This window comes from Tupaia chinensis, unplaced genomic scaffold (assembly GCF_000334495.1).
Source record: "Tupaia chinensis unplaced genomic scaffold, TupChi_1.0 Scaffold000330_1, whole genome shotgun sequence".
Taxonomy (NCBI): Eukaryota; Metazoa; Chordata; class Mammalia; order Scandentia; family Tupaiidae; genus Tupaia; species Tupaia belangeri.
This window is the reverse complement of record NW_006159824.1, coordinates 545,097-555,388: the sequence shown is the minus strand read 5'-3', so window position 1 is coordinate 555,388 and position 10,292 is coordinate 545,097. Positions and strand designations below refer to the sequence as shown.

Here is a 10,292-nt window from a genome sequence, read left to right as displayed (position 1 = left end):
GTGAGCCGCGGGGGGATCCCGCCGCAGGACGCCTTCACCACGCAGTGGCTGGTGCGGGACCTGAGGGGCAAGACTGAGAAGGAATTTAAGTGAGTGTGGGTGTCATGGGGCTGACTGGGTGGAGGGCTTCAGATTTCGGGTGTTACTTTCTTCCTCCCGGCCACCACATGATGTGACCTTACTCAACTGATCACCCTCCCTGCTGCAAATTTCCTGGCTCGGTTTCCTGGGGGGTGGGCTCAGCCTACCTCACCTCCCCTCAGACGAGCCTAGAGTGGAGGGGCCAGGCACCCTCCTCCGTGGAGAGGCGTTTAAGTAAAGAGCCTCGCCTGGGCTGTCCGGGCCTCACAGTTCCTTGACCACAGTGACCTGGCAAAGGGAGCTGGTGGGAAGGATGAAAAGCCGACTGATGGGGCCGTGTAGGTGGAAGGGGGTGTGTGTGGGGCACTGGGGGGTCATGGGGCACGAGGCCCAGAGGCATCTTTGGGCACCTGGGGAGTCTGGCGTACAAGAGTTCAGTAATCCCTGCGCCCCCTCCCTGCTCTGTGCCCGAACCCCCTCAGGCTCCCTAACCCTCACACCTCCATGCCCCTCAGGGCCTATGTGTCTTTGTTCATGCGCCATCTGTGTGAGCCCGGAGCAGATGGCTCTGAAACCTTCGCTGATGGGGTCCCTCGGGAAGGACTGAGTCGCCAGCAGGTGTTGACCCGCATTGGAGTCATGTCTCTCGTCAAGAAGAAGGTACCGGTCTTCTCACCAGAAGAGTCAAGCTGGCCGCTTAGGCTCTGTCCTTTCTGCTTTCCACCCCCGAGTTCTGGGCTCGTGCTGGTGTGCCATAGGGACCAGGGCTTCCTGTGTGCCCAGTGCCCGGGGCTGACCCCTGTCCCCATGGCCCCCCTCAGGTACAGGAGTTCGAGCACATCAATGGGCGCTGGTCAATGCCGGAGCTGATGCCCGACCCCAGCGCTGACTCCAAGCGCTCCTCCAGAGCCTCCTCCCCTACCAAAACATCACCCCCCACTCCTGAAGCTTCCGCCACTAACAGTCCTTGTACCTCTAAACCTGGTAATCAGGAGTAGGGGTGGCGGGAGGGGCAGAAGTGGGTCAGGAGTCAGGGTGGGGGAACGTTAGGCTTCCTCACTCTGCCTTCTTCCTGCAGCAACTCCAGCTCCAAGTGAGAAAGCAGATGGCATCAGGACGCCTCTGGAGAAAGATGAAGCTGAAAACCAAGAGGAGAAGCCAGAGAAAAATAGCAAAATTGGGGAGAAGATGGAGACAGAGGTGTGTGGCTACCTGACTTCTCCTGAGAGGAGGAAGTGAAAGGATTTTGGTCAGGTGCCTGGAGCCCTCGTGCTTATCCTGACCCCATTTTCTTCCAGGCGGAGGCCCCCAGCCCAGTCCCATCACTTGGGGAACGGCTGGAGCCAAGGAAGATTCCTCTAGAGGATGAGGTTCCAGGGGTACCTGGAGAGATGGAGCCTGAATCTGGGTACCGAGGGGACAGAGAGAAGTCAGGTGGGTGCATGGCCTTAAGGTTGATGGGGGGATTAGAATGTGGGGGTTCCCTCTTCTGGGGTCAGGGTGAGGGTGACATCCTCCCTTCCTATCCCCTCCCCCCTCCCACAGCCACAGAGTCGACGCCAAGAGAAAGGGGGGAGGAGAAGCCATTGGATGGACAGGAACGCAGGGAGAGGCCGGAGGGGGAGACAGGGGATTTGGGCAAGAGAGGTAATGGGTGGATGGCCTGGACACCTGGGTGCCTGAGGGGTAAGGGGGGTGGAGTCTGGGGGCCTAGATGCTGGGGTCCTGGCTGGGCAGCAGTTCAGAAGGCCAGTTCAGAGCAGGTAGTAGTCTCGGGACCCGGGAGGACGCTGACCTGAGGTGTGAGCTCTGCCCCGTCTGTCCCTGCAGAAGATGTAAAAGGTGACCGGGAGCTTCGACCTGGGCCTCCTCGAGAGGAGCCACGGTCCAACGGGCGACGGGAGGAGAAGGCAGAGAAGCCCCGGTTCATGTTCAACATCGCAGATGGTGGCTTCACAGGTGAGGGCGTTCTCACCGCGGTCTGCTCCTCTCTGGGACTTGCTCATCCTCACGGGACTCCCAATCTCCCCGAGGCTTCCTGCTCCCTTTAATTCCAAGTAACTTCTGATAAAATGGTGCGTGCTGACATGGACCTTCGCAGTCAGTCTTCCTTAGCTGTCCTCCCTCTCCAGAGCTATCTCTGACCCTGTTTATTCCTAGTCCTAATTGTTTTATTCCAAACCCCTAACCTAACCTTGACTCATTCCTTTCTTTTTTTGGGAGTGATTACTGCTACAGGGCATGTGCGCTTGCCAGAAGACAGAGAGAGGCAGCCAGAAATCACCCCCCAGAGGGGGTGAACACAACCCAATCCCTTCTCCATTCTCCTCCCAGGATCTTGGACTTGCATGCACACGTGCCCAGCATGATTTTGAAGCCACTTGGTCCAGGACTCACATTGTGGTCAGCCATGTGGGAGTCTAGCAACGTAGCCACTATGCCATCTGCTGGTCCCTGCTTTACCCATTCACGTTTTTTTTTTTTTTTTCTTTTTAAAGAATTATTTTATTTACCCTTATTTAGTTTATTTATTTATTTTAATTTGACCAGGGAGGGACAGAGTGAGAGAGAGTAAGAGAGAAAGGGAAAGTGAGAAAGCAAGCCACCAAGTCTGGGACTTGAACGGTGGTTAGCCATGGAGTTCAGCGCCCTTGAACACCACGCCACCTGCTGGCCCCTTTATTCGTTTTGTTTTGTTTTTGAGAGGTTTTCGCTATAGGGCGTGTGCGCTCGCCAGACAGACAGAGAGAGACATAGAGACAGAAAGCGAGAAATCACCCCCCGGGGGGAATGGTCACGCCGCAATCCCTTCTCCTCCATTCTCCTCTCAGGATCTTGGGCACGCACGCACACGCGCCCGGTGTTGAGTTTTAAGCCACCGGGTCTGGGACGCGAACCGCGGTTGACTACGTGGGAGTCCAGCGACATAGCCATTACGCTAACTGCTGGTTCTCCCCTTCATTTGTTTTAAGGGGCCTCCATATCCTACCATTACTCAGCTTCCCCATCTGTACTTGTGTGTTGGCTGGACGTGGTTCTCAAACCCCCGATGCCCCTTCTACCTGCCATCTGTTCCCTTTTCAGAGCTTCACACACTGTGGCAGAATGAGGAGCGGGCAGCTATTTCCTCGGGGAAACTCAATGAGATCTGGCACCGAAGACATGACTACTGGCTTCTGGCTGGGATCGTCCTGTATCCTTTCATACAATTGAGAGAAGAGAAAGTTTCTCCTAGTCTGGACAGAGGGTAGTTCTGGGAAAGACCAGGTCACGTCCAGGGAGGGGGCCGGGGGGGCTCGTGCCATGCTCTGGGGAGGTCAGGAGAGAGCACAAGGTATCACAGCCACATCTGTCCCTGTGACATTCCTTGACGGTCCCCTTTCCTTCCTGGGCAGCCATGGCTATGCTCGGTGGCAGGACATCCAGAACGATGCTCAGTTTGCGATTATTAATGAGCCATTTAAAACCGAAGCCAATAAGGGGAACTTTCTGGAGATGAAAAATAAGTTCCTGGCCCGAAGGTTCAAGGTAGGGATGAGGGAGGGAAGGAAGGTTGTGACCGAGGGGTCACAGAGGACTGGGACCAGATCTAGTCGGAACCTAGGGAAGGTCAATGCCTTGAGGGTCGAGGCAGGCTTGAGGCCAAGGCCAAGGTGGAGCTCTGTGTTTGGGACTGTGACCTGGGTCAGGGCCGACACGGGTCAGTCAGTATGGAGCTGGGGTGCTCTGGGTCTGCAGAGCGGGGAGGCCAGGGTGGGTCCCCAGTGGCTGTCTGGCCCCCGTTTGCTGCTGGCTGCTGGCTGAGCCCTGTGCTCGCTCCACCCTGCCTTCAGCTCCTGGAGCAGGCGCTGGTGATCGAGGAGCAGCTGCGGCGGGCGGCCTACCTGAACCTGTCGCAGGCGCACCCCGCCATGGCCCTCCACGCCCGCTTCGCCGAGGCCGAGTGCCTGGCTGAGAGCCACCAGCACCTCTCCAAGGAGTCGTTGGCGGGGAACAAGCCGGCCAACGCCGTCCTGCACAAGGGTAAGGGCCGCGGCGGCCCCGCGCGGGGGAGGGCCCACAGCGCTGCGTAAGTCTTCACCCCGCACCCCTCAAAATCTTCCCACCCTCTGACCCCTTTACCCTCTGAACCACCCCCCTCTGACCTGTAACCCCCACCCCTGGCCCACCTGGCACCCCTCCCCCCTGGTTTTAGCCTCTAGGCTGACCCTCATCTCTGCCTGGTATTTCCACATCAGTGCCCAACAGAGGGACCTCCCCCGGCTGCATGTCCCCTCCGTGCAGTGGGACTTTGCTGACACATACCTGGTGTACTGCTAAGACTGTCTAATGCAAGGCCTTGGTCTATGTGTGCACCCCAAAAATCCTTAGCTCTGGTCCCACAAATAGCACTCCCTCCCCTCATTCACCTTGTGAGGCAGAAACTACCACCCATCCGACCCTCTGACCCTACCTCACGAAACTTCCCTTTGACCCTCATCCCTTCTTCCACCCCATTTTACCTTAATGATAGATGAAATCCCAGCACCCTCTAACCATCTAACCCTAAGTAGTGACTGACCCCAGCCCTATGGTCCCTGTTCTGATTCCTCAAATCTGTAATGCTGACCCTCTAACCTCCCCTTCCCTTAAATATTAAAACCTTGATTCCTTAAATCTTTTGACACCACTTACCACCTCCCATGCCTCCTATTTCCTCCCCATCATCCCCAACCCCCAAACCCCGTTCTTCAGTATGGGATGTTCTGACAACTCCCCGCCCCATGTCTTCCAATGTCCTCCCCTCTCCCCCCTCCATACTCCCTTTTTCTTTCCTGCTCTCCTTCTGTCCTCTGTGACGGTCTGGTTTCTCTCTCTTCTCCTGGCACTTTCTTTTCCCTTGAGTCTCTCTCTGTTTCCATCTACTTCTGTCACTTTCTTGGTCTCTGATTCTTCGACATCTCCCTCTCCTTTTCTGACTGTATCTGTCCATACGATTCCTCGTCTCTTTTCCTGGCTCCATCTCTCTCTTCCCCCGTCTTTCTCTTGTCCGTCTTTCTCCGTGACCCGGGCCCCAGTTCTGAACCAGCTGGAGGAGTTGCTGAGCGACATGAAGGCGGACGTGACCCGCCTGCCAGCCACGCTGTCCCGAATACCCCCCATCGCAGCCCGCCTTCAGATGTCCGAGCGCAGCATCCTCAGCCGGCTGGCCAGCAAGGGCACGGAGCCTCACCCCACACCGGTAACCCTCTTCCCTGAACTCCAGTCCTCCCTGTTGGTGCTCCTCCTGCACACATGCAGCACGTCCACCAGATCCGCGGCCCTGCGGAAGCGCAAGCTGCTAGAACCCTGTCATCGCCTCCCTGCCTGCGTTGTGCCCTCTGTAGTTCCGGAGGTGGCTCATCCTGTTCCCCTGCAGCTTCTTCCCTCACAAAGACAACCAACCAACTCTAACTTCACCTTGCTCTCTATTCCAGGCCTTCCCCCCGGGGCCCTACGCCACACCTCCGGGGTACGGGGCGGCCTTCAGCGCCGCACCCGTCGGGGCCCTGGCCGCCGCAGGCGCCAATTACAGCCAGATGCCAGCAGGGTCCTTCATCACAGGTCAGCTGGCAGGTCCCTGCTCCCTGCTTCTCCCTCTCCTCCCTTGCCAAGCTTGGTTCCTGTTCAGCTGCCCCTTTGCTGCTCCGGCCCATCATTTCCTTAGCACAGTCTGTGATGTGTGGCAGAGAGTCATTCTGGGCGTTGTTCTTTCCATTGATTGATTGACTGATTGATTGACTGATTAGGTTTTTGCTATAGGGCATGTATGCTTATCAGAGAGACACAGAGGGAAAGGGAAAGTGAGAAATCACCTCCCAGGGGGATCGTCATGCTACAATCCCTTCTCCATTCTCCTTTTGGGATTTTGGGAATGCACACACACACATGCCCGGCATGATTTTTGAAGACACCAAGTCCAGGATTTGATCTGTGGTTAACCACTATACCACCTGCTGGCCCCTTCCCAGCCCTTTCTTCACCTTTCGTATATCCCGGTCATCAAAAACTTCACTCAGGACCACTTTTAGTGGCCCTTTGACCTGTTGTCTCCTACCCAAGCGTCGTCCATCTGGATGACTTCACAGGAAAGTCAGGAGGAAGCCCGCAGGGGCGCAGTGAGAGCTGGAACAGTTCAGTCGTGTGGTACAAGGAATCCCAGGGAGAGCAGTTCACCCTGGTCTTTTCACCCTTAGCTGGGAAAATCAAAGTGGCAGGAGGTGACCTAGAATATACTGCTGTCAGGAAGTGACATTCAGGAGCAATGTGGGGATTGAGCTTTCCTTACCCGCTTCCCAAACAGCCGCCACCAACGGCCCTCCAGTGCTGGTGAAGAAGGAGAAGGAGATGGTGGGGGCGTTGGTGTCAGACGGGCTGGACCGGAAGGAGCCCAGAGCCGGGGAGGTGATCTGTATAGACGACTGACTGGATCCCAGGCCTGCCCTTCACCCAGGCCCCGTCCCCGAGGCCGACCCTCAGCTCAGACTCCGGGGCCCGCTGCCAACCCTCCGCCTTCCCCACCCCTTGGGCCACCACTGGGCTAGGAGCCCCTCTGCCCCTTTCTACAAATCCTCTCTTCAAGAAGGGCCCTTTGTCTTTCTCCACTCCCACACACCTTTCCCACCAAGCTTTGGAGACTGTGCTGGTGAGAAGAGGCCTGGGTGGGAGCTGCTTAGCAGGGTCTTCCAAGTACCTTTGTCCCCCACTGCCAAATATACACGCTTCTCAGTACACGGTCATGGGGAGGAAGGCGGCGGAGCCTCCCCATCCTTCCTGCAATATTGGCTCCATCTACAGAAGTGGGGGATTAGCCTTGTCTGGCCTTTAGGAACTTTTGTGGGGAAAAGAGCTTTGAAAAGAGGAGGGAGACTTTTAGAGAGAGAGAAAAATGAGCCCTGGGAGGGAAGAAGGGAAGAGGAGGGGTGGCTGCATGTTACCTTCCCCTACCTGTCCCCAAACAGAGGGTGCAGCAGTTATGAGGGAGGGAGTCCATTACTGTTCAGCCTCAGAATAAAGGCGCCGTTCACTGGCTCAGTTACCTCCTGTGTACCGGCATCTTGTGTTGGGAACCTTCCCCCTCCCTAGGGACCAAGGACCCCCCTACAAAGAGTACTGGTTGGGCGATACTCCGTCAAGCCAAAGAGGAGCTCCCCAACCTGTTCTAGGAACCCAGGTAACCTAGAAAGGGTGGGAGAAAATACAACGGGCCAGACATGGGGAAGCCCCCCAGCTCTGAGGCTCAGGTTCCTGGAGGACTTCGACCCTCCCTCCTCAAGGCCTGGATACAGACTAAATTTGAGTGGGTCAGGCAGGGGGATCTAGTCAGGGGACTACCTTGCCTTTGGGACCAGAGCAAAACAGTGGAGGGCAGGCTAGGGAGACGTGGGCACATCCCCCTTCCCAGGAGGGGCCGGGGAGAGTGGCAGTTTGCATGGCGAACCCCCCACTTCCTCTTCGCTGCCCCTTCACTTTCTTGCTGCCCCTTTCCCAGTCTCTTCACACCCGCGCCTGGTCTGTCCTGATCCCCTCTTCTGTATCAGGTTTATTGGTTGTACATATAAATTATACTTTCCTTTCTGTGTGCTCTGTTGTTTTTGGCTGGGGCGAGGGGGAGACTTTTAGGGGGAGGGATAAAAAAAGTTAATGCTTTCTGCCATTTCATATTATCCATCCCCCCCTTAATAATCCTGTGGCTTTTCCTTTTCCTCATTTTTATCTCTTGGATCATCCACTGAAACTCAGGCTCTTTTCCCAGCCCCAACCACGTGATGAGCTCGGTGTAGAGCTGGAGGGTGAGCAGCAGGCGGTGGTGGCCAGCAGGGCAGCCAGGAGGCCCCTGGCTGAGGGCAGGGAGCACCAGGCACGCTGCACAGAAGTGTAGCCAGAGGAGAGCAGGCAAGATTCCAGACTGCCCGCCAGTCATCCTTTTGATCCTTCCCACCTGCCAGTTACTTAGTTCCCCTACGAGTCAGTAGAGGTCACTACAGCTCCATAGGTTCAGTTTCAGCATGAAAAGCAGAGGCAGGGTTTTCTTTTCTTTTTTTTTAAAGAAATTGGGGGTGGGGTCAAACTTGCAGTTTGCAGAAGATTTGAACTGCTGGACACCTCCCTGACACTTACTGTTCACTAATGGAACCTTGCAGAGGTTGAGAGAGGCCAGATACTTAGTCTTTACACTATTATATTAAATAAGAGAGAAAGCTAACAAATATTTATTGAGTGTATAGTATATATACATTAATACTGTCGAAAGCCCTGGAGATAAACAGTCACATGTTAGTCACTGCTCTCGTGGAGCCGACATTCCAGTAGGGAGCACACAAAACATGAAATACCAGGGAAAAAAGCAGTGAAAATGAAACAGGGTATTACGTTACAGGGGGTAGGGGAAGGGGTTCCACTACGTTGAATGCTGAGAAAGGCCTAGAAAATGGGAACATATAAGCTGAAACTTAAGGACAGGAAAATGCCAACATCTGGTTATAAAAATTCAGGTTTATATTTTATAAATGTATAAATTATAACTTATCAATAAGAATATCCACTGAAAAAGTTTGCAGACCCCTAAAAAACAGAGGTTTATACTTCCACGTTCACATTTTTCACAGAGTAAAAGCTAACAAGTCTTGGGCGGCAAGAAATGACTTTAGAATGTTCAGTAAAATAGTACATCAACTGTTTGAAATGTCCCACCCAGAGACGGTGATGCTCTAGAGGGTCTAGAATATAGACCAATGGTTCTTAACTTTTTTCTTTTTTCACATGCAAAGAATCAGCTGGGATTGTTAAAATGCAGTCAGCCTCAGTAAGTTTTAAGTGAGATTTCCAACTGCCAACTGGATTTCCAATCCAACTGGATTTCCTCTGCACTTCCAACTGCCAGTGACACCGATGCTGCTGGTCTTTAACTGTACTATAAGATATTTACAGAATTTTAAAATAGAATTCATGACCTACTATAGATGATGTCCCATTATGGGACAAGTTTAATATTGTACGAGCATTTTTTTCTCAGTAGTACCAAGTGTTTCTTTGGGGGCTGTAAAGGTAACAAAATACCAGCGTTTACAATTGATGTCTTTACCCACAGCTCTCCAGCCTATCCTCAAAGGCCCGGTGTAGGTGCCTCACCGAAATGACCTTTGGGCCTTCTGAAACCTGCCCTAACAGGTTTAAGGGAGATCTTGAAACAAACAAGGCTTCTAACCTCCTAAGTAAGGAGGCAGCTCAGTACATTCTGGAACACTGAACTGGAACACAGGTGGCATACTAGCACCTTTACGTATCTGAAAAGTGGGATTAACATGACAAAAATTACCCTCTTCTCTTGTGTCCCATCTTTCTAAAAATTTCAAACCACTGACAAAGAATTGCTTGAATGGGACCTGTTGCTCCCACACACCAGAGCCACCCTGGACAAAAGCCAAAGTCACAGCTAAGAAAACAGTCTGTCATCTTCCCACGGTAACGTAGGCTTTGTTTATATCATCCCTGGGCCACTCCATCCTGAAAATGGAAAGCTGGCACAGTCAGGAGATGGGGGCGAGTTAGTCTACAAGCCTCCCCAGCTCAGCATCAACACCTCCCAGGGCGTTCCCTCCCTCCAGCCCTCAGCTCAACGTTCTCATCTCGAGTCAATCCCTGGGTCCGAAAGGAGGCAGTCTTGACATGAGCCCCCTACACTAAAGCACGCCTGCAGGCGGCAACTCCCACCTTCCTCGGTAGTAGCAGGTTCCACGGTTACAGCGTGCACCGGGTCATATGGGCAATGTCCTTGATCTCCGGGCAGTAGAGCACTGGAGGGCAAAAAGAAGGGTTAGTCGCAGCTGGAGAATGCAACCCAGCGGGAGCAACCTCGGCTCGCGCTCCCCCAGCACCTCCCCGGGCGGCCCCTCACCGTTGCTAGGCAGCGGACGCCGCCAACGACGCGCAGGCGCCAGGACCCTGTCCCAGAGCCGCCGGAACACGCGCCACCCCGCACTCCTCGGCCCCGCCCCCTCCTCGCTCTCCTCTTCCTCGTCGTCGGCGTCTCCCTCGGCGTCGCCGCTCTCCTCGCTCGGGCTCCCCGCCTCATCTCGTTCGCGTTGAGCCCGCGCTTTTTCCTCCAATCGCGACCACAAGACCGGGTCCACAGTGATGTCGGTGACGCCGCCGCGCGGGAGCGGAGAGGGCGCGCGGCAGAAGGGGCACGT

General features: G+C 54.7%; 2 protein-coding genes and 1 non-coding gene across 3 annotated transcripts in view; 2 read left to right on the top strand and 1 right to left on the bottom strand.

Moving 5' to 3' along the window:
* CHD3 (chromodomain helicase DNA binding protein 3) overlaps positions 1–7,672 on the top strand; it is a 32,431-nt gene extending 24,759 nt beyond the window's left edge. The window contains exons 36-48 of the mRNA XM_027773203.1: positions 6–89; positions 597–741; positions 903–1,065; positions 1,160–1,281; positions 1,380–1,515; positions 1,627–1,728; positions 1,912–2,040; positions 3,166–3,274; positions 3,477–3,609; positions 3,915–4,104; positions 5,139–5,302; positions 5,538–5,664; positions 6,404–7,672. Of these exons, the coding sequence (XP_027629004.1) occupies positions 6–89; positions 597–741; positions 903–1,065; positions 1,160–1,281; positions 1,380–1,515; positions 1,627–1,728; positions 1,912–2,040; positions 3,166–3,274; positions 3,477–3,609; positions 3,915–4,104; positions 5,139–5,302; positions 5,538–5,664; positions 6,404–6,525 (1,726 nt within the window). The 3' untranslated portion in view covers positions 6,526–7,672. The remainder of the gene's footprint in view (positions 1–5; positions 90–596; positions 742–902; positions 1,066–1,159; positions 1,282–1,379; positions 1,516–1,626; positions 1,729–1,911; positions 2,041–3,165; positions 3,275–3,476; positions 3,610–3,914; positions 4,105–5,138; positions 5,303–5,537; positions 5,665–6,403) is intronic.
* Positions 215–353, top strand: LOC114008385 (small Cajal body-specific RNA 21). The gene has a single exon (XR_003549933.1).
* Positions 7,673–8,580: 908 nt separating the features above from the next.
* Positions 8,581–10,292, bottom strand: part of RNF227 (ring finger protein 227) — a 2,280-nt gene continuing 568 nt past the window's right edge. The window contains exons 1-2 of the mRNA XM_027773145.1: positions 9,998–10,292; positions 8,581–9,896 (exon numbers count right to left, since the gene is read on the bottom strand). The exon at positions 9,998–10,292 is cut by the window's right edge and continues 568 nt beyond it. Of these exons, the coding sequence (XP_027628946.1) occupies positions 9,841–9,896; positions 9,998–10,292 (351 nt within the window). The 3' untranslated portion in view covers positions 8,581–9,840. The remainder of the gene's footprint in view (positions 9,897–9,997) is intronic.